Raw genomic sequence first — 24,582 nt, 5'->3', positions numbered from 1 at the left:
CTCTGCAGCCCTAACCACCGGCAGCTTGGGCCCTGCCCCGCTGCTGGCGGCACCCTAGGTTAGGTTTTTTATAATATGTTTATATGTTTTTATATTGTTTTGTAAATGTTTTTATATTTTATTTTTATATACATATTGTAAAAAACCTAGTAGCCTAGAGAATGAAAATAAATACTGAGAATAATAATAACAATATTTATTTTCAAGAAGTACATAATCAAGAAACATATGCAATGGCCCCCACACTAGGCACAGCCTGTATCGTGGGGACCTGAACCTCAAGAGAGTAAGTAATAGCTAGGACAACGAAAGTATTAACATAAATATGTTTACTATAACTAAAAAAAAAAAAATAAGAAGAAGATATTCTGTAGGTACTCAGTTTGTGTGTGTGTGTGTGTGTGTGTGTGTGTGTGTGTGTGTGTGTGTGTGTGTGTGTGTGTGTGTGTGTGTGTGTGTGTGTGTGTGTGTGTGTGTGTGTGTGTGTGTGTTTGTGTGTGTGCGTATGTGAATAAAGAAAATCATTTTAGAATGTTCTCTGTTTCTACATAATCCAACGAGAATAGCTTCCTTTGGATATGCCTTTTTGCTTCAGATGGGTTGCAGTGTCTTATATCGCAGTTTTTTATTAAATTATTATATATATGCGGAAAGAGGAAACCTGAGAATCTCATCGCAAAAGTAGATCTAACAAGAGGTATAGGGATTTGGTAGACTCTCTTTTGGGACAAAGCTAATTTGTCAGAAACAGACTCATGACAGACCATCGAGTGTACATATAGGGAAGCACGCAGTAAGAATAACCTACGAACGCTTAGTACGTGTGCTTTTGTGAAAAGTTCTGTAGTAGAAAATCGGCGGGGTAATCCCAAAGATACCTTCAGAACAGCCCTTTGAGCTCGCTCTAAAGTAATCATTGTTGACTTAACTGAGCCACCCCATGCGAGTATGCAATAGTTTAAAACAGTCTGGCATAGAGCCAAGTACATCATTCGAATCAGGTGAAAATCCCCAACCTCTCGTAAGATTTTCAGGGTATATATTAGTTTGCGAACCCTACCAGCCGTCACTAAAATATGTTTTTTAAAATTAAGGTTTTCGTCAATTATAACGCCCAAATATCTGAGTGAACTGGTTCTATTTATAGTGGCACAAGGACAGACGGAAAGATGAGAGTTAGGTGATGCTATGCAAGAGTGGCTGTGGATTTTAAGACATGAGAAGGCGGAAGGAGGATATGATGCAGCTGTTTTATGAAATCCTATGAATTTAGTTTTGTCAGCGTTCAGAGTTAAAAGATTTTGGTTTAGCCAAACAAATAGCTGTTGCAAACCTGCCGAAGCCAATTCATAAGTATCTCGCCACGAGTCAGCATGAAACACCAAGGCTGTGTCATCGGCATAACAGAAAAAATCACAGTTTTTGAGCTTTAGGGACATGATGTCGTTAATGTAAGAAATAAATAATGTAGGTCCTAGTATGCTGCCCTGAGGAACGCCGAATGATACAGGTTTCACAGTGCTCACGACGTTACTGATTCTTATGTGCTGGCTTCTACCCGTAAGATAGCTAGAAAACCAATCCAAAGATTTGCCACGGATCCCAAAGGCTTCCAGTTTTCTTAGTAGTATTGGGATTGACACCGTGTCAAAAGCTTTCGCCAAATCGAGAAATATACCTATACAACCTTTGCCGTCATCAAGATGTGAGACGACAGTATCGGTCAATTTTTTTACAGCTTCCTCGGTAGATTTCCCTTGTCGAAAGCCAAATTGACGGTCAGAGAGGAGTTGATTTTTTTCTAAGAATTTGACAAGACGCTTGTTTACCAGACGTTCGAGTATTTTGGAATAAGCTCCAAGAAGTGAGATCGGACGGTAATTGTTCAGAGTATTAGTAGGCCCTCCTTTATGTACTGGAACTACTGCCGCAGTTTTCCAATCCTGGGGGAACGAGCCAGATGCGAAACTAAGGTTGAATATCGACGAAAGTGGGAGAGATACAATATCACCAATATATCTCAAAAGTAAGTTACTAACACCATCTTGACCAGCGGCACTGTTAATGTCCAGTCTGTCTATAAGACTTTGAACTTCGTTCGGGTCAGTAGGTTCAATACAAAAGGAGCCAGAGAAGCTATTATTTTTCGCAGTGACTACTTTCGACGCTAGGTTTTCTTGACTGGTGTTTAGTTTCTGAAGTATAACCTCAGCTAGTTTTGAGCCGACTGTTGAGAAATGCGTGTTACATACGTCAAGGGACTCGGAAATTGTGGGTTTCATTTTAAGGAGATCGTCAGAGGACTTAAAGGTTGCATTGCTATGTGTGATACGTCTAATTGAGTTCCAGAGCTTTTTAGGGCAGTTTTTATGCTTGGCTAATTCTTGATTGTCATATTCAGACTTTAATTTTCTGAGAAGGGATCTATGAAAGTTTCGGTAGCGAGTATATACTAACAATTTGTACTTATTAAAAGGGTCTTTACGGGATTCCATATGGAGTTTATCTCTAAGCTTGGAACATTTAAGCAACCCGGGGGTCATCCATGGTTGAAGGATGAGTTTGGACCGACTCAATTTTATAACTTTGGAGTTATTTGTTACCGCGGTAGAAACTTTAGTGGAAAAAATTTCAACAGCATCGGCAAGGTTGCAACTTTGTAAGACTGGGTTCCAGTCAATAGATTTTAGTTCCGATCTCACTGAGGTAAAATCAATGTAAGTCTTAGTGCGGACAGCACGGATTTGTTTTCGTATTTTAGGTGAGATACCTACCATAGTGATGTCGTGGTCAGTTAGATCCGTGGAACAGACGACGGAAAGCATTACGTTACTCAGTTAACTATTGCATTTTCATTTACTAATTTAAGATTTCAAAAGCGATTTGAATACCCTTGCTCCATCGAAAATAAACAATTAGAAAAAAAAAAATCATTCGAATCGTAGTTTAGAAACTAAAATTTATCTATACTTTTTTGGAATTTTTTAAAATATCAGATTAGGATAATTATGTTAGAAATTCTGAGTTCGACGAACCCAAAAATTATTACCATGTAAGAGAATAGGTTTTTAATCTTTTTTGTGGAAAACGCTCAGTAACTACTGTACGAGTACATATACATTTATGTATAATAATAAAACAAAAAATAGTGTCTCATAGTGTTGTATTCCTGCCGGTGAGTAAGGCTGCCAGAGCTCAACGAGGGTGTGGGGTGCTGACGACGGGAGGACTTACGGAACTAATTTGTTCCGTCTATTGTCCTTTGAGTCGTCGGCAACTCAAACCCTCCTTTGAACTTGTACACTCCTTTTTGCTGTGCACACGCAGCAAAGGGGAGTGTACAAGTTTCTAATGGGGCGGCAACGCGCATGCGACACTCTTTGAGTTGCAGGCGTCCATAGGTTACGGTGACCGCTTTCCATCAGGCGGACCGTATGCTTGTTTGCCACCGACGTAGTATTAAAAAAAAAAAAAGAGAAAAAGTCCTGGATTCGAACCCAGTACTTCCATGCAAATCATGCGATGGCACCATCGATTTAAACTTTCCTAGATACACTATCACCTACAAATTCGACACTCAAAAGTGTCCGATGGCTAAGTTGCAAATGTGTGCGTCTAGTTGACAAACGAAAACTTCGCAATGTAGTAAAAACAACTTTCATTTTTTTACAAAAACAACGTTATTTCTTAGTACTTAAAGTTCAATTTCAAATGCAAGCAATTGGCGGTTATGACATTAATGAATGTGATCATCGCGAAAGCCATAAAATTTTATTACCGCAGATCGCAGGTGTGCATATTTTTAAACAAATCTACGTCTTATTGCAACCAACATAAGTTTAATTTCGTTCGCGCTACAACAATCTAAACGCCATTTTTACATTGGGAACGAGGATGGACAGAGGCATCATGGGAGTCGCGCTATGAGATGAAAGGCGAGAATGAGGAAATTTGCGGTATTTTTGCGAAAAACTGTTTTAAAAAATCCTATTAGATAGAAAATTTCTTAAGGAACAAATTGTTTGGTATAACATTTTTCGAGATTTTGCGTATTTTAAGCGAAAAAAATGAGTTTTTACTGTATGATATTTTTATTGATATCATCTCAAACAAAAAAATATATAAGGTACGGCGGGACAATTTGGACTGGGGGAAAATTGCAACTGATCAATATCTCCACGTTTTGCAATGTTTGCATTATTAAATAGAGTCAACTGAGGTATATACAACAGGGTGTCCCACGGCGATGCCACATGGAGGGAAAATACCTTAAATATCGTAGATCGTAAATATTTTTTTTGACGCCAATAGATCCCATTCCTATCCAGTATCAAAAGCTTGTATGGGACCAAAAAAAAAATGTCTGGCTAGAAAAGTCACAAATCACGAAAAACTTTTCCCATACAATTTGTATGAATTTTTTTTTCCACATGGTATTTTTATGATGCCAATCGATTCCACTCCTATTCAGTATTAATAATTGCTTAGGGGTCAACTCAAGACAATGCACCAAAAAAAAAGTTTGTTAAAATGCCCTTTTTCTCGCACCCTGTATATTTTTTCCAAAATCTGTAAATGCCATTTTTCATCAATTTGAAATTGATGGATGGTCCCCTTAGACTAGTTTCATGTAGGACTACGGGATCTCATACCGGCTTTACTGACCCGCTTTCAAAATACATCCTGTATAAGGCCTCATAGTAAAAATTAAAAAAATTTGAATGCACTTTTACTAAGTTTTGAAAATAAAATAAAGTCGCCTTTCAGCAAAATATGCTATCTACGATATTTAAGGTATTTTCCCTCCATGTGGCATCGCCGTGGGACAGCCTGTATATATATATATATATAACATACGTGTGTATGTGTGTGTGTGTGTGTGTGTGTGTGTGTGCGTGTAGCGATTATGTGAAGGTAAACAGTTGAGGGATTGTATGTGGTGTGTGTGAGGGATGGTGCACTTGGAGAATATGAATTAATTAAGTAGCTATTAAAACAAAGAAGAATTGAATGATGACATTAATTTATTATTCTACGTAATTTCTTTCAAAGCTTTGTGTGGGTAAATCTTCTCTCCGCTCCTCAGCTATAATCTTGCGCCATTTTTCCCTTTCAACGTCTTGTTTTGGGAATCTGGAATAAAAACCTTTTTTATTACTTAAAAACGAATTTGCTATTCCCGGGTTGTTTCTTTTTATAATTAAAGTAATTTATAAGATATGTATTAATGTTATTGAATTGAAATCATTTATTTCAGACTTATTGGTCCATAATAAATAAATAAATAAATAAATAAATAAATAAATAAATAAATAAATAAATAAATAAATAAATAAATAATAATAAATAAATACATACATTATTAATATGAATAAATGTTTTTAGTAAGTTAGGAAGCCATTTTGGCCACAAATGCATAACATTATAAAATTATTAACAATTACTTACCTGAAATACGATACGTCATCCTTTTTTAACGTATATAAGGTGTTATTTTTGCACTTTTTTACGGAGCACTTAGGCATGTTGCCGACACGGCGGATGAAGCGCTACGCTACTGACCGCCCAATTGTGCTTAGAACATTTTCAAGCACAATTTGCTGCGGACACATTCTAAGCCGTGATGGTGCATCTAGGTAGTTTAGATCGATGGATGGCACGTATTTACCGCAAGGCTATTTAAACAAGCTGTCGCCGCGTGAAATTATCGACTAGAAGGAATACAAAAACACTGTTTGTATGTGTGTGTGGTACTTAAAAATAGTGTAAAATAGTAAATTTATCTACATTAAGGGGATTAACGTTACAATGAGAAGGTGAATGTTTGTTGTAATACGTCAATTTTTAATATTAAATGTTCGCGAAGCATAATTGAAAGTATATAAATGCCTGTACGACTCCACAAAAAAAATAAGACTGGTAATCTGCAGATTAACGCCATCTAACGCAGCCTGAGCTTCGGGTAACCTAAGCGAGCCACCTGTTCGCTAGTTTGCGGTTGGTACAGCGACATCTAGCGAACATTTTAGACATCAAAAAATACTTACACATTTTACGAAAACAAGTCATTACCCAGTTTGCGGAAGTAACAGTGACATCTAGCGAACAACTTGCACTAGGGCAAATAATTGTTTTTCACGCCCTCTATCGTTAATTTTCCTAAACATATCCAAAGTACATCGGATTTACTATTTCCTTTGACTGAAAACACCGTGCTGAGTAACAATACTAACAATAAGTATTGAAATGTTTTTTTTAATTGGCAATAACTCTGAAACTACACGAAATCTAGAAAAGTTTATTCGACATTTTAGTCTTCAAATGTAACCAAGAATACGCTGTAAAAGTTATATGCGCCTTCCTCGCGAGCACCTTGTATACATATTTATACACATTTAAAATAGTTTATTATGGAATTGGTTCCAAAAACCAGTGATATATGTATTAGTAGATACACAAGCAGGTGCACATCACCTCGGGCGTGATCACGCTGTACGTGATGTGCCAGATGGCGAGCGGCTGCTCGCTGTTCGTGTTCATGCCGTGGTACAACAACTACCGCCGCGGCCTGTTCCGCGCCGCCGCCGCCGCCGCCGGCGCCGCACTCCCCGCCAACGCCTCCTTCGAGCACGCCGGCTATTACTACCTGCCCGACAAGTACTACACCACTCTTCACGGTACTTATATCTACTTACAATCTACATCGTGTAGGTTGTAAACAAAGTGTTTAGTAGCCACAACAATAATAAAATAACAATAATAATGTTGTTTAATATGGGTCGGTCATACATTTTACGTTAGTGCTTACATATTCTTTCAACGACTCATAGAAATCGCTATTACAAACCATGAGAAGGTATGACCGATCGTTCCTAAATAAGTAGGTATATTAAGGATATTATTAAAGCCATACAATTATTACAAACATACAAGTTTTAACAAAAATGTGGCTTTGGTACCAAGAAGAGTTGCCTAATACAGCCTCTTGGGTTATGCCTCTCTTGCAGCACTGTAGGAAAAAATATCACGACAAAAGTTAAATTTGTTTTACAAGGGGGCAAATTTGTTGTTTAACCGCACGTACAAATATTGATACCTACTATCTAATAATGATACTCGAGCAAGCTAAAGACTTCAATATTGATCCATGAACGTAGCGAGTGGTTCAGAATGTAGCATCTGAGGGTTGCGAGGGTTTCAAGATACGAAGGTTAAACAAACTTTTAAAATTTTTAAAGTAACACAATATATAAGTAGTAGTAGTAGTAGTAGTAGTAGTAGTAACTCTTTATTGTACAAAAACACATTAAAAATAACATACATTGAGATGCGAAGTACAAAGGCGAACTTATCCCATAGAGGGATTTCTTCCAGTTAACCTTTGAGTAAATGAGATATAATTGTTTTGATTTGTGATTTCATTTTGTTTTATTTCTAAGTGGGCATGATAGACGTGAAAAATGTTATATGAATAGGTACAAAAGTAGGTAGGAATAGGTACAATAGAAATGAATCTTCGATGACAATGCTGAACATGTTTTTAATAAATTACCCGTTACCTGTGGACTATGCCACTATACTAGGTGTTGCTGTACTGTGTACTCGCTGGGCGTTCAGGTAATTACTCATACTTATAACACAATCGGTAATAGCTGCTTAAAAATCGTTGATAGCTTCATATGCATTTTTATGGGTCGCTAATGGTAGCAATCGACTCTATATACCTATACACGGTGTAACATGAGGGAACACAAATATTTTAACTAAGCATTTGTGAGGGCAAAATAAAGATGAAATGTTATATGAGGAGTTTCTTTTCCAAAGGACTTATTTCTATAAGGCAACAGAGGTTATTTTTATCTATATCTTCCTAGAGAAATAACCCTTGTTAGCTTATAGAAATAAATCTTTTTGAAAAGACACTCCTCATATGTATGACGTCAAGCCCTCAATTTTTTTCATTTATTTGTATTTTTTTTGTTTTCTTTGGATGTATTTTCAGATAAAATGTAAATGTTATTCGTAAAACTGGCACTTAAAATAAAAAAGTTCACATTTTTTTCCAAAAAAATACTTTTCTGCAATGAGTTACTAGTTATTTTTTGACAACTATCAACGAGGATAGCGTTTTTTTTTTGAAATAATAAGTGATTTTTATTTTTTAAAATACTTATAACTCTTCGAATTCCAGAAAAGTATATATGAGATTTTTCTCTTCTAATATGATGAGGAATACGCTGTTAAAATGATTCGGGTTGGTCATGTTACGCCGTCGGCGCCGTCCACGATGACCACGATACTTGTATATGAATAACCGTATAACAAGTATATTATCGTTGCTTATCTTCCTGCAGGCTACTGGTGTCTGTTCGCGTTCAACTGCTACACCTCGTACGTGTCCACCATCGGCCTGTTCGTGTTCGACCTGCTGCTCTGCCTGATGGTGCTGCAGATATGGGGCCACCTCAAAATATTGAGGCATAACTTGTTAAACATGCCGCAGCCAACAAATACCGACAGTGGCATGTACTCTGAACAAGAAAATAAACAAATCCGATACTTGTTGAAGGACATTATCATTCATCACAACTTGATTATAAAGTGAGCTACTTTCAAATATCTAGTATCCTTTTATTCCGTTCGGTGGCTACGCAAAATAGTTAATAATTACAACGCATTATCTTAATATTTTTTTTTTAGGTAAGTAATAAATAAGTTCCGTACCAAAAAGGTACAAAAGGAACACTTATGGTGCCGCTCTATTTCATTTCATTTCATTTATTCAGTCACATAATAAACTTACAGTAATATCACCAAGTCGTTTACATGCTAAATGTCAATTCTAATATACAAATGTCAAAAAATATTGTAAAACTAAACTATTTAAGTACACAGTATTGAAATCTAATAATTATAATAAGTAAGCAATAAATTTCCTAGTACTAAAAAACAAATTCAATCAGACATCAAATGCAATTTAAAAAAAAATAATAACAAATATAATTCCGTCTATATCCGTCTGTCTGTCTGTCTATTACATAACTAAATACCTCGAGAATTACTTATGCTATCGCTTTGAAATTTGCAACACTCATGAACATCGTGAACCTGGAAGTATTATTTTGTTTAATTTAATAATATTCATTATAGAAAATGGCCTTAATTAAAGGGGGGCAAACTGTAAATGACAAGCGACTAGGTCAACTGGGGTATCGTTAGAAAGAGCTTAAACTTTTTTTTTTGTAGGACATTCTTACACAGATTGACTGAGGCCTACGGTAAGCTCAAGAAGGCTTGTGTTGTGGGTACTCAGCAACGATATATATAATATATAAATACTTATATACATAGACACCCATGACTCAGGAACAAATATCTGTGCTCATCACACAAATAAATGCCCTTACCGGGATTCGAACCCGGGACCGCGGCGTAGCAGGCAGGGTCACTACCGACTGCGCCAGACCGGTCGTCGAAACTGTACATATTAAAACTATTTTATATTTTTTTGTAGTGGAAAAAAATCGTTCTTATCTCCGAAGTTTACCAACGAAAATCGTACACGTATCTTTCCAGCGGGTATTTATTGTACCTGTATTTTTTACAGATACTTAACAATAAATGTATCTACTTTCAAATAGAGGAAAAATGGTTAAAATAATTATCCCATAAAAATCATCTTCCATACTTTAAGCTCGCGCACATTAGTTTTCCTAGCGCGTTTTTCCAAAGAAAATCAAGACAATTCGATTTCAATAGTTTGTTATGTGGGTTGGTTTTATGCTAAATATTACAGGAAAAATGTAATCGTGTTTGTATCTTGAAAACTTTTTTTTTAATTCACAAAAAACTTTTCACATTTTTACTTTTAATTTACCCACCTTTGCGGATGTATATAGTACTTCAAATTAATACGAGATGTTACGTAAATCATCTTCTTTCCAATAAAGTAAAAATTGCTTAAATCAGTTAACATTATAAAGAATAATCCCTGAAAAACCAACATACTATGGTCGCGCAAATTAGTTAGCGAATTCACCGAGAGATGGCGCTATACACAATAATGCTCATTAGTACCTATACTTTTGTCTTCTAGTCAAGTCGTTAGAGTTATGTGAAAACATGAGATTATTTTAACTGGGGAGTTTGAAAGTTTGTACGGAACCCTCGGTGGGCGGGTCCAACTCGCACTTGACCGGTTTTTTTAATTCAAATTGGCGGAACAAATTTCGGGAATAAAACAAACTGGTATACAATATACCTGTATGTTTTTTTGTGAGGTGGTAAGCACAGGTAAGGTGTAAATATAAAGCCTTCTGGTATTGCAGTTCGCCATTTGTACTTTTTATGTATGTGCCATTACACAATAGGATAAGGGAGCCAGTGATGTTTCCAGGTTCGTGGACCGCTGCTCGGACGCGTTCAGCGAGTACCTGTTCATGTTCTACCTGCTGATGCAGTTCATCACCTGCGTGCTGCTGCTGGAGGTGTCCTCCTTCACGGCCGACGCGCTCGTCAAGTACGGCCCGCTCACCGTCGGCATGCACCAGCAGCTCATTCAAGTCTCGATACTCTTTGAAATATTGAATACTAAGGTATGTCGACACTAAGTAATCCACACGTATAATTACCGGTTTACAACACCGAAGTGATATACCGGAAGAGCTAGCGACAGAATGACGCACAACAAAAAATTTTGCCCCTCAACTACTCAAGCGTATTTCAGGCTCTCCCTTCTAATCAGGATATGAATAATTGTCAAACGTATCTTACAAAAAAAATGAAATCCCATCAAACGCATATTCATGTAAAATGTTGCAAGACGAGAGCTACAGGCTCGCGTAGAGCCATGCTTCAAACTGTACACAATCCCTGCAAACATGCTAGACAAAGTGACGGGATTCACTGTACCCTAATGTACCTACCTATGGGTATTTCCAGAGCGAGCAGCTAATCGGCGCCGTGTACGCCACACCATGGGAACGGATGGACAGGAGCAACAGGAAGACAGTGTTGTTTTTGATGCACAAGATCCAGAGCCCGGTCAGCCTCAAGGCTGCCAAGATGGTGCCGGTGGGAGTGAACACCATGTCCGCGGTGAGCCTGCCACCTGTTCCTTCCAGTACCTTTATTTTGTATGGCAATAGATTTCATTCCTATTCCGTGTCAATAGCTTCCTAGTGGTCAACTTGCGGTACAGTATGAGATGCAGTCAGCTTGACATTAACCTTTAACCTTTCCATAACTTTGACTGTGGCCGTCCATGTGCATCCAACCATCATCATCAACCATGATCATCTTCGAACGGAAAGTTACTAAATAGGGGTTACGTGAATATTCATTTCATCGTCCTGATCCTGGAAGACGTATTTATTCAGTTTCTACCTTACCATTAATTAGGATGATAGTTTAGTAGAATTATGTTTCAGGTCCTGAAAACGACGTTCTCGTATTACATGGTGCTGAAGGCTCTGGCTGGAGAACAATAAGTCTCACACGAGGGGGAGGAAGGGGGGAGGGGAAAATTGCCAATACTTGAAAAAAGCACAAACATTTTAAAAGATTATTTTGTGAAACCGATAGTGGTTACTTTAATGTAGTAAGTTAGTATATGTATTACCACCAAAATATTCAATCACCAAAATCTATTCAAAAATATTAAAAATATTTGCTGGCGTTCTATGAAATACATTTTATTATAGTCACCTACTTAAATGTTTATCCTTTAATCGTTTTTTCCACATTGACACAATTTATACTGTTTGTGCAATAAAGTACCTATTTACTCAATTGAATAAAATGTATTTAAATATTAAGCTAAGATCTTTCATTACAATCAGGGAATGCCAGTTTGCATGCGTGTTATTCAAAAACACACTTGACGCTGACTTTGCTGATTGCACTAAAAATTAATAAAACGAGCAAAAAATATTCTTATTATGATAATTATATAATTAACGTTTGGGATAAACACAATATACTTATTCTTGAGTTAGATCTTTCTCACAGGAGATATAAAATCAACATTGGATTATTGGCGTCAGCCGCGAGCGCAAACAAATCTGCTCGTAGTCAGGTTAAAGGTCCTCATCATTTAATAAGTCATGTACGAGTAGTCTCCATCTTGGTTTCCATATTCACTCTCAATTTCATATTCGTCATACGTAGTGCTGGTGCTGGAAGAGGAGTGGCCGGAGCAGGAGCTGGCCGCCTGCGCGAGCTGGCCGGGGCCGTGCCACGAAGCGCTGGTGGCCGCCTCGTAGCTGGCGCGGCTGCTGCTGGCGGACCGCGCCGGCTGCCCTGACTCCCCAAACGTGCTGCTGCTCGTGGTGGACGCAGAGGCAGTCACGTTATTACTAGTCACTCCGAATCGGCCAGAATCTCCAAATGTTTTGGTGCTATTAGCAGTCGCAGTACTACTAGCAGATCCATTACCGCTGCTGCTAGCTGATACGACCAAAGTGGAATCCCCCACCGCGAGGACGCTACTAGCAGACGCGTGTCCGCTGCCGCTCCTGCTAGTGGACCCATTCACATTGTCTCCTCCTGCGGACCCAGCCGGTTGATCACCTCCGAACTTGACGGTGCTGATTGCAGACCCATTGCCGCTGCTGCTGCTATTAGTAGAACCTTGTTGCCCTGGTTGTTGACCTTCAAACGTGGCACTGCTATTTGCGGACCCATTGCCGATGCTGCTGCTGCTGCTAGAAGATCCCACAAGTTGCGCAGGTTCTTCTGACGCCCTACCGCTTTTAGAACATCCATAGCCACTGTTGCTGCTTCTCGCAGAACCGCCGTTGTTGCTACTGCTACTAGCGAGTCCAACAAATTTTCCTGAACCCCTGAAGGTGTTGCTGCTGTGAGCGGAGCCATCATAGGTATCGCTATCGGCCGACCCCGCAAACTGCCCGGAACCTTCAAACGCATTGCTGCTTCTCGCAGACCCGTTGCCTCTGTTGGTGCTGCTAGCGAGTCCCACAAACAGTCCTGAACCTCCCGCCTTATTGCTGCTTTTGGCAGAGCCGTCACCCTCGTTGCTGCTGCTAGCCAGTCCGATAGAACGCCCAGAACCTTCAAACGTGTTGTCGCTAGTCGCAGACCCGCTGCCAGAGTTCCAGCTCTCAGCGGAACCATTATCTTTCCCTGGACCTTTAGATATATTGTTGCTAGTCGCAGACCCATCACCTTTATTATGGCTACTAGCCGATCCGTCAAGTTTTTCTGAGCCCTTGGATATATTGCTGCTATTTGCAGACCCTTTGCCTTTGTTACTACTGTCGGCAGATCCCTTAAGTGTTCCCGAACCTCCGACGGCGTTGTAGCTAGTAGCAGATCCCCCGTCTGTGTTACTGCTGCTAGCGGATCCCTCAAGTTTCCCCGAACCCCCCGCGACGTTGTAGCTGTCAGCAGATCCCCCGCGCGTGCTGCTGCTGCTGGCAGATCCCTCGAGTGTTCCCGAGCCTGCAGCGAGGTTGCCGCTGGTAGCACTCCCACTGCCTGTGTTGCTACTGCTAGCGGATGCAGCTAACACCCCGGAACCCTCAGAGATATTGTTGCTAATAGCAGTCCCATTACCAGTGTTGCTGGCACTAGAGGATCCGGCCAGTAGCGCGGCACCTTCAGAGATATTATCGCTAATAGCAGTCCCGTCACCAGTGTTGCTGGCGCTAGCGGAGCCGGCCAGTTGTGCGGCGCCGCCGGCGACGTTGCTGGCGGCGGCAGACCCGCCGCCCGTGTTGCCGCTACTAGCGGACGCCTCAACCTTCCCGGAACTTCCAGACTTGTTGATGCTACAGGAGGAACCTTTACCCGTGTTACTGCTAGAGGCGGAACCCTCCAGCTTCCCTGAACCTTTCGAGATATTACTGCTAGAGGCCGAGCCGTCGCCAGAGTTGCTGCTGCTAGCGGACCCCTCCAGCTCGGAGTCCTCGGACGTGTTGTCGCTACTTGCAGACCCATTGCCGGAGTTGCCGCTGCCAGCGGAACCTATAAAGTTCCCGGAACCCACAGCTTTATTGCTGCTGCTGGCGGACCCTTTGCCGTGGTTGCTACTGCTGGCGGCTCCGACGAACTGCCCGGAGTCAGGCGCGTTGCTGCTGTTTGAAGAGCCGCCGCCGTCGTTGCTGCTGGCGGCCTGGGGTCCGAAGCGAGGGCTGCTCGCGGCCGCGACGAGGCCCTTGGAGCCTCCAGACGCGCTGGTGCTGATGGCTAACCCATTTTTAGTGAGACCGCTGCTGGAGGCGCCCATATCCTCCTCGTAACTGTGCCCGGCCTGGGCGTCGCTTTGGTTTCCTACATCGTAACTATCACCCCGGATGTCTTCTTGGGACTCGTTTTGAGACAGATCTGCGAAAACAAAATAATATCCCACCATAAACATTTTCATGTATAATATAATGGCGACTGCTAATAAGAAGTTAAAAATTTAGTCGGTTTAACTTCAATCTAACAATTGTTCATTTTTCTTCCAAAAAAATATTGAATGTGAATTGGAGTCGCATGTTTAGTGCCCGTCCGCTTCGTTTGCTCATCTTGGCGGGATGACCTTGCCCCCCGATTTTCTTCACGTATGAGATTTACAAACGAAATCAATTAACATTTTTTATTCTATTAGCTCATCAACTTAGGCGCAAGTGATTGATGCAAAGCATTTACATTAAGTACGTTCACATACAAATTAAAATTGAATAATGTTAGTTATACATACTTACCATTATTTGGACGTCCTGATGTTGTCGAGTATGAGACGAATATAACCTGCAAAAAAATTGTACCCATACAACCATTTCAGTCGCAAAATCTTCAAATCAGTAACTAACTGTCAAATGTGACATAACGCGTGGTAACGTCGTGGAAACAATGCGACCGTATTGATACAATAACAAAATGTAGTCGTCGTGTGCACTCGTTACGGTAACAAAATGTGTACGAATTTGTGGCTGTCAATGTCACTGTCAGAATGACTTTTAACGACACTTTATTAGTTGACGTTTGCACACATAACGGTAACAACATGTTGACGAATTTGTGGCTGTCATTGTCACTGTCAGAACGGTTTCTGACAGTGACATTGACAGAATTTGTACACACATGTGTAGGTCTGATTACCGAACTGCTCCTAAACCACTGTATCCGCAAATGACAATCTGAAATACGAAGGTTTCTCAAACTGTCTTGTGAAGTTGTGGACTGGTTGCTTTGAATCATTTAAATATGAGCGAATTAAATAATAATAAACGACGACGACCATTTAAGCACTCTTCGACATTTTATAGAAATGTGGGAAAGTTAAGAAAAGTGCAGAATGATGATACAAATAGATAAGCACTTTATAGTTACTTAATGTATTAAATATATAATTTTCAATTCTTATTGATAAAAATGAAGTGTAGTGTTGCTTTACACAATAAAAGTAGGAATCAAATGAAATAGAGTATTTACTGTGATATTAATAGAATTTCTGTTGCGCAATGATAGTTTTTTTTTTCAGTACAGATGCTGCTTTTTCTAACGCAGTAGTGCGAGCAAATCAAGCAATGATTCATTTCTTGTCTGGTCGAAACTCTTAGCTTAGATTTAGGTACTGAAAATCGTCGTACGATACACGTGCGAAAAGGACATTCACAACTCGTGTCGAAGTAAAACACTCCCTTCGTTCGTGTATTAATTTATCGCTACTCGTATCGATTTTCCTCTTTTCCGCACTCGTACATGCGCGGATCCAGGGGGGGGTCATGGGGGTCATGACCCCCCCCCTGGAGCCTAGGCTGGCCATACAAATAGACCACGTGACCCCCCGGGGGGGCCTGGGCCTTTATCACGTGACCCCCCCCTGGGCACGAAGCTGGATCCACGCTTGCACTCGTATCTACAAGTATTTTGTTTGGGTTACAAAAAAAACACATTATTTACTCTACTACGTTTTATTTACGTCTCTTTAACATTACAAATTTGTAGACACTTATCTATACAAAAATCTTGACTTAAGAAGTACAGATCGCTGAAATTAATGTTGATAGTAATATTAATGACGACTACTTCAACAAGTGTCAATTGTGAAATGCCGCAAAATACTAGTTGCTCTATAGAAGACCATAATAATATGATCCCCGATCCTTTACAACCCAGCAGCTCGGTACGCACGTTACAATTTTTTTTTAATCTTCTTTAGTGAGGGCAACTGAGTACGACGGCATATTTAATTGTTTATAAAGTTTGAGGATACCTGGAAAAAATTAATACATGAAGCCATTTTGAAAATATAATAAATATTCACTGCTTTCGGTCACGCGTGTACGCTGCGACCATTTTGCGACCGTTTGTCGACCGTTTGGTGACCGTTTGGCGACTGTTTTTTACATGGAATATTACCGTCTTAATCCATATTTTAACAACTTTATTGGTTTTCTAGGCATTATTTTTATTATTTCAGTATAGTATATGCACCGGAGCACTAAAACTTCACCAATCAATATACATAACACGCAAACACCGAGTAGTCAATAATATTATTACTGGTTAAACTGAGGTAAATTGATGGCGCGTTGATAAATTTAGACTTATTTTATGAAATCACTCGAGCAATTTAATTGGCCATGGTAATTAGCCCACATTATATTACAAATGCAAACAATATTTTGGATGTATATCTAGATTCCTAAAGTTTTTTCTTCTATTTTTGTTTTGCCTAAAACTCTTTGGTATAATGATCAGTTGGCCTAATGATAATATGACCTAATTGTGGTTGCCCTATTCAGTTTTGGATGAAATTTTTATGTCCTAAAATTTTGTGTTCTAATGTTAATTGGCATACTCATTAGTTATACTAATATAGTTTTTCATAATGTCTCAGGAGTACCTCAAGGTAGTAATTTGGGTCCACTACTATTTCTATTATTTATTAATGACCTACCGAAAGCCATGAATCAAAAATCTATTCTATTTGCTGATGATACAACAATAATAATTAAAAATGATAATGAGAATGTATATAATTATGAATCTGATATTAATAAGGCTCTAACTGACATGAATAATTGGATAAATAATAATAATCTTGTAATTAATTTATCTAAGACTCAATTTATGCAATTTCACTCATCCAGGTCAAATCCTACACAGTTAAACATTACCATGAATAACACTGGACTTATGGAAACCAAAAAAGCAATGTTTCTGGGAATTAATATGGATTCCTTTCTTGACTGGAAGAGTCATATTGATTATATTTGCTGTAGGCTTGATCGGTTTGTTTTTGCTTTACGAAAGCTAAGGCAGTGTGTATCTTTTAAAGCAGCACTCTTGGCCTACCACAGCTATGTTTCCTCTGTCCTCAATTATGGCTTAATTCTATGGGGCAACTCTGTTAACGTAGAAAGAGTTTTCAAAATTCAAAAAAGATGCATACGTGCAATTAAAAATGCCTGGTTTAGATGTAGCTGTAAGCCTCTTTTTAAAGATCTTAACATACTTCCATTAGCCTGTATGTATATTTTAAAATTGTGTATGTTTGTAAGGAAAAATCCAGGATATTTTAATAAAAGGATTGATGTTTTCGCAGGTACACAGATAGAAAATATCTCTTCAACCAAAGAAACCTATTTGAACCAAGAGATATCCAGTTTCCCATATCAGGAAGATTTTAATTACTTGATATAAAACATAAAATGTCTCGATGTTTATTACTTGCACTAACCATTTTATATCTTAACATGATTAGCAAAACAATCTTTTTTAAAAACTTAATCATTTATTCCAAGAGCGTAAACGTTTTGTTCAGTGATAATTATTACTCAGAAGCAAATCAGCAAGTTCTTAAAAACAAGTATAATATTTCTTGGTTCTAAGTAATAAAATTGTTGTATTAAGAGTTATGACGGTTTTCGGTTAAGAGTTATGCATAATTAAAGTAAAAGTTAATGTTTCTTGGGGTGAAACAATTAGTTACTTACACCAAATATATACATTTTTCATTTTAAAAGTTCTGACGGTATTAGATGAAGATTTACATGTTTGAAGTTAGATTTAATGTTTCTTGGGGTGAAACAGTAAGTATCTTAAACCAAATATACTTACTTCTTGGATGTAATTTATCTTATTTCATTTAAAATATATAATTTCTTGAAATGAAATTTTATATTTCTTAGATTGAGTAAATAATGTTTGTAGCGGGGGTGCGCGCGGGGAGAGAAGGGAAAGCCGAAATGACGTGAGAGGTGTGTATTATGTTCAATAACCCGTACGTTACAAGCTTATAACTCAGAACGAAGACGAGTTCCCCAGCCAGTTAGAGAGAGAGAGAACTGGAGCGGAAGCACGTTTAGGATAGTCCTCAATAATAGCGCGTAGTTCCCAGAGGGAAGCAGGGGGCTATTATGTCGGAATTTGTATTCCTATGATTCGATACATATCAAGTTCCAACCGGCGAGCCTAACCAAATCGGGAAAAATCTTAACACCGCGATGTACGAATTCTATGGGCTGGGGTCAGCGCCATCTAGCGGGTTTTTTGGTAACTAAACCGGTGTCGCCGCTCGGCGCGCGAACTAAATCTTGAAGCAAAACTTTATTATTTTTCGATCTAAACGTGTTGATTCTCAAATGGAACTTGTAGGCATTAAATCAAGAATTTGTGATATGAAGCCAAGAATGTAATAAATCTTGACCTAAGTCCGTGTTGATTTTTTATTTAAAACCTGCTCGAATTATGAATGAAGTCTATAAGCATCAAACCAAGAATTATTATAATCAAGCCAAGATTGTTCTAAATCTTGAAGTAAAACCTTGATATTTTTTGATTTGAACTTGTTGATTCTCAAATGGAGCTTGTAGACATTAAATCAAGAATTTGTGACACAAAGCCAAGAACTTAATAAATCTTGACATAAATCTGTGTTTATTTTTGTTTTAAGTTATTCTGGAACTTTGAATGGAGTTGCAAAGCATCAAATCAAGAACTATTAAAATCAAGCCAAGATTGAACTAAATCTTGACGTAAAACCGTGTATTTTTTTTATTTAAACTTTTATGTCTTGACTGTAGAACGTAAAAGTTAAATTAAGAAATTATGATTTCCTATTAAAAACGCAGAATTCTTGTAGTTAAATTGTGGTGAATCTTCTTTTAACAGGTTTTTATTTTTGCTTTGATAAAGGTTACTTGAACCAAAGACGTTTTTTAAGAACTAGCATATTCATACTAAAACGGTGTAATATTTTGTTGCAAATAAATACTTCTTTGATTCAAATCTGTCCTATTTGTACCAAATGTATATAAAGTTACGACTGAACAATTTTGATTCTTCTTTGAAAAAGGAATATCCCTTTAGGTTAAGACCATGTTATTAGATGAAGAATTATATTATTCCTTTTAAATAACAGTGTTTGAGAGAGTTTTCCGTCTTAAATTAAAATATCTTTTCTATCTGTGCAACAAGTCGATTTTGTGGTTGTCGCAGTTCTAACCTAACCTAACCCACTTTTCTTGCAATAAGTTGTTTATGTAATGGTCACAGTTCTAACCTAACCTAACCCACTTTTGTGGCAACAAACACACAACAACAACAAGTAGTATACTGGTTATTTTCGGGTAGGCAACAAATCAAATTCAGCAAACAAATTTAGATTACTGAGTTGTTATGCTACATATTGTTAAGTATGACAAGTTTTACGTGGAACAATTAATATGTGGCCAATCATTTATTATGCTCATTATATATTAGGCTAATACATATGAGGCGAAAAGAGTTATGGAATAATAGTATAGATCAAAAGTTTTTATGATCATAAATTTTATTGCAATTAAAATACGGCCTTTTAAGTAATATAGTAACAATAAATAGGACAAATAAAGATTAAGCCATCCATTACACTATGCCAAGTACGATGTTATGCTAATTAATTATTAGGTTACATGCCCATTAGACCAAAACGGTTAGGCCAAGTGATAATAGAACAAACGTTCTTAGGAATGTAGAGGGACACCCCAATATTTTATCTTTAACAAATTCTTACGCCATTACATTTTAATGTCAAATGATTTTATTTCTTTTTTACTTTGACGTCTCTGACAGTCGCCATTTGAAAAGAATGAAATGAACGAATGATTATGGGACAGTAGTCGCCAAACGGTAACAATGTGTGCACGCGTAGTCCACACTTCTGTCACTTCTGTGACCATTTGTGCCTGTTACCAATCGTCCCCATTTGGGTCGCCGCGACTAAACGTCGACCGTACTGCGACTAAGCATTGAGACCCGAAGACCTGTGTGTACACAAAATAGGAGGATTTGCGTAGGAACGGCGACCGATTATGGTTATATGGGTAACACAGTGTCATGACAGTTACTGGTAGATATCACCTCTACACAATAACACATACCTACATAAACTGCTTGTATTCCCAAAAAGAGTAGGCAGAGCACATGAAACTGGTCAAGTTTCGGTGCTACTCTTAGTAAGTAAAGACTAAAGGCTTGAAAGAACACTAAATGGTATATTGCAGTGACAGGTTGCTATTGCCAGCCCATACCATATCCTACACCAGAACTGAACCCATTTGCTACAGTCCACTTCTACGACTTCCATTCCATGCTTTCATTCAGAAGCATCAGAAAAATGTCATAGATATCGTTACATCGATACAAGAATTGTTTGAGATGAGAGTCCTTGGATTGTATATAAGGTGTCAACCAAATTATTCACGGATATTTTTACGACTGATATGTAGTACTCCGCTCCTGGAGTATATTTATGTATGAAACATAGGTTTTGTTATGTTTTTTTGGAGATAACTAGGAAACAAATGCGCTGTGTTTAAAACGTTGGGATGGTTATTTAGAAAATAAATAAAACAAAAAAAAATCATATGAAAATTTTGTTTTAATTTCTAGTAAAAGTTAATTGTTTTGATGTTAATTAACGTCCGTCCTTTAAAATATCCGTGACTAATTTGATAACATCCTATATAAGCACCTCTTTATAGACTGTGCTTCGGATCCCGCGCTCGATCAACACGGCACTCTCTGATTGTATGATCTACGTACCGTGAAGAGCAGGACTAAGGATCCCCTCATCTTGCCAAGAGTTCCTGAACGACTGCCAACAACCTCCAGCACTTCGCACTTTATACTTCCTCAACTTAGGTACATATCTCCGTGTCATAATACGTAGCTAACATTCCTCTACGTTCTGCATGTACACAGTTGGTTGCTCGGAATCATTGTAATTGTGTCTTAATTAGCGTTTCGCATTATGACAATTTATTTTATTTAAGTGAATAATGGAAAAACGTCACAAAGAGATTGTCTTACCTACCTATAAGTATGTATGTAGGCTTACTTAACTCGCTTATAAATATTCTGATCTGAAGTCGATACTCAGCGTAGCCACCGGCACCGGCAGGAACACTACAATATGTCAACCTAATCAGTGTCATTTCGCTGCAGTTTTCTGCAAGATCTCCTCCTTGCGTACCTCCTGAGAGTGTTTTCACATTGAGCTCTGCTCTGGATTTGGAGTAACGTCAGCTCTACCTCACAATAAAGCGAGAAGGCATTAATAATGCCCATATCCTCTTAAAGACTCTCTTTGGATGTAGGACATACTCGGGTTCGGTTCGGACGCAGGTAGTTTAAAGACTTACCCGGCTCGTCCACAGGTGCTCCACAGATTACAAAGTCTCAACGATACGAGTAGATAATCGCAAAAGATCAGCCGGCGTAGCCGAATGGGCATCAATCATCAACCTAGTGATGTGCAAGTTGCGGAAACTTTCCAAGAAAATCTTAATTTCATGAAAAATTCACGAAAGTTTCACGAAAAATAAAGGGAATTTAAATTTATGAAATGGAAAGTTAATATTGTCTTCGGTTACCGCGATAGTTACTCATGAAATAAAACTATGGAAACGGATTAAATCGCGTAGACGTTTCGAACTCTTTACAGCGTTCGTGGTCAACGGGTGACTGAGGAAAAATTTAAATGTGCAAAAGCTACCCACTTACAAGAAATATTAACGAACCATGACCACAAATAATATAGATTTCTAAGGCAGGTTCACACACTATTAATAAAGCTAGTTATACAATATTCAAAAAATTTACCATTACTCTGTTAAAAATAATTAACCAATTAATCTACACAAAATTGACAAAGAACAAACTGCAAATGTCCAACACCATACAACACAAATGCCTCACAGCCTTCGTCGTGCTTGTTCCATTATCAGATGTACTACTGGATCCCAAGCCGGTGATAAAGTAAAGCCATCCTCTCTATTAAGGTTTGGATATTTCTTGATCTCAATGGCCTCTCGCAACATTCTGGGTATATATCGCTTCTCCTTAGCGAGAACCAGAGGCTTGTCACACTTTATAGCATGATTGACTTTATCCATGACATGTTCAGAGACTGCAGACCTTTGCCGACGGTGCTTGATATCCGCTATGTGTTCCTTCACCCGTGTGGAAATGCTTCGTTTCGTCTGTCCCACATATGACAGGCCGCACTCACAGTCTAGCCTGTACACTCCCGCGCTTTGTTGGGTTTGGTTCTCGCTAAGGAGAAGCGATATATACCCAGAATGTTGCGAGAGGCCATTGAGATCAAGAAATATCCAAACTTTAATAGAGAGGATGGCTTTACTTTACCACCGGCTTGGGATCCAGTAGTACCTACATCTGATAATGGAACAAGCACGACGAAGGCTGTGAGGCATTTGTGTTGTATGGTGTTGGACATTTGCAGTTTTTCTTTGTCAATTTTGTGTAGATTAATTGGTTAATTATTTTTAACAGAGTAATGGTAAATTCTTTGAATATTGTATAACTAGCTTTATTAATAGTGTGTGAACCTGCCTTAGAAATCTATATTATTTGTGGTCATGGTTCGTTAATATTTCTTGTAAGTGGGTAGCTTTTGCACATTTTAATTTTTCCTCAGTCACCCGTTGACCACGAACGCTGTAAAGAGTTCGAAACGTCGGGATGTATTTTAAATTCATTATACGCGATTTAATCCGTTTCCATAGTTTTATTTCATGAAATGGAAAGTTTCCATCCATACAATTGTCCATACAAAGAATGGAAAGTTTCCGAAGTTTTCCTATGTGAAAATTTCAGAAATATGGAAACTTTCCGTCGGCACATCAGTACATCAACCCCAGACGCCGACAGCAATGCAATGCAGGCTGGCTCTGTCGCGCCAATACGCCATGGCGAAGAGATATTAGAGATAGATAGTAACGTGAGCGTTTCTGGATTTGCGATCTGTGGCTACGTACCCTATGGTGAATGTGGCCGCTAAGAAAAACAACAGAAACGCCTGTCAGTTATTCGTCATCGCGAATGATGTCGCCAAATGAACGAGTAGGTAATCTGTGGGTCCCTTGACAAAGCATGTCTACCTACTCGGTTACACATATCGTGTAAGTAGGTACCTACTACCTACACGTAACACTTACCACGAGAGCACCGCATGCAGGTGTAGTGTTTCGGGTCTGATGTACACTTGTGTAAACGCAACAAATAATCTTCATTCATTCACTTCGTTTCAGTAGCTCGGTGCATGAGGGTTCCATATCTATACATACGTATAATTGTCATGTTACTTCCAGGGAATTGGACTGAATGAATGCATCAGTGATCGACAAGCCCTGTTTCCGGGCAGATGCCGTAGCCGAATGGCACAAACGCTCACGAAACGAAACGCTCAGTAGATATCTATCTCTATCGCTCTTGCGTATTGGCGCGACAGAGCCAAACTACCTTTCGCGGCGTTTCGTTTTCATTTCGCGTCGCAGAAATGCCATTCGGCTACGGCACAAGGCGTCCCTACACTACATCTACATCTACTTATATAATTATAAATTGAAATAGATATCATACACGAAAGAAAAAACGACAATTCAATAAAATAATTTGATTTGTTCCCTAGTTGTCTACTTATATACTTAAACTTAACTTTGTAATATTCTGACCCTAAATACCTAACTAACATCAATTACCTATTTAGTTAACCTATATAACCATACAAAAATTGAAACTCTAAAATTTTTAAATAAAATTAATTACCATGAAACGAAATCAATCAATTAAGTTAATATCTTATATTGGATCAGTATTTTGACGTAGTGATCGTTTAGTGTCTATGTAGAACCCATTGTTGTAGCCGCAAATAGTAACCAGTCCTTTTCGCATATTATGAAACAGTAATGTCCTATTACTCCTAATAACCCTAAAAAGTCATTAGCCAAAATAGATGGATTAAGTCCACAACAAAAATCAGAGTGAATAATAAGTTGTAATTAAAAGATGGGATTTAATCAAATATAGTCAGATTGTTTTAGTTAAATAAACACAAATAAACAAATGAGCATAATTATGTCAAAATTAAAATAATTAATGTTTGTCAGTAAATAATCTAAAATGTCACCATATTATAATATAGAAATATAATACATTTTAAAATATTTTATTTTTGGGGTTATAGATGTCGCTCCGCCTCCGCGACACTCCATGGCCATTATCCAGTTACGGGTCAGACCCCTGCCCCAGTTCTGAAGGAACTATTTTGTGGTCCTGAAG

General features: G+C 38.4%; 2 protein-coding genes across 2 annotated transcripts in view; one reads left to right on the top strand and one right to left on the bottom strand.

The window, feature by feature from the left end:
* The window catches only part of LOC125229176, a 45,686-nt gene extending 34,121 nt beyond the window's left edge, over nt 1-11,565 (top strand). Inside the window, exons 5-9 of the mRNA XM_048133966.1 lie at nt 6,452-6,677; nt 8,355-8,601; nt 10,397-10,595; nt 10,942-11,097; nt 11,430-11,565. Of these exons, the coding sequence (XP_047989923.1) occupies nt 6,452-6,677; nt 8,355-8,601; nt 10,397-10,595; nt 10,942-11,097; nt 11,430-11,489 (888 nt within the window). The 3' untranslated portion in view covers nt 11,490-11,565. The remainder of the gene's footprint in view (nt 1-6,451; nt 6,678-8,354; nt 8,602-10,396; nt 10,596-10,941; nt 11,098-11,429) is intronic.
* Nucleotides 11,566-12,094: 529 nt separating this feature from the next.
* LOC125228631 (uncharacterized transmembrane protein DDB_G0289901-like) lies at nt 12,095-21,080 on the bottom strand. The gene is made up of 3 exons (XM_048133286.1): nt 21,043-21,080; nt 14,712-14,757; nt 12,095-14,346 (listed from the first exon to the last, which is right to left on the bottom strand). The coding sequence occupies exons 1-3, from the start codon at nt 21,070-21,072 to the stop codon at nt 12,095-12,097; spliced, it is 2,328 nt and encodes a 775-aa protein (XP_047989243.1). The 5' UTR covers nt 21,073-21,080.
* Nucleotides 21,081-24,582: the final 3,502 nt, after the last annotated feature.

This window comes from Leguminivora glycinivorella, chromosome 8, assembly GCF_023078275.1.
Source record: "Leguminivora glycinivorella isolate SPB_JAAS2020 chromosome 8, LegGlyc_1.1, whole genome shotgun sequence".
In the NCBI taxonomy this organism is placed as follows: domain Eukaryota; kingdom Metazoa; phylum Arthropoda; class Insecta; order Lepidoptera; family Tortricidae; genus Leguminivora; species Leguminivora glycinivorella.
This window is presented reverse-complemented; position numbering and strand designations above follow the sequence as displayed.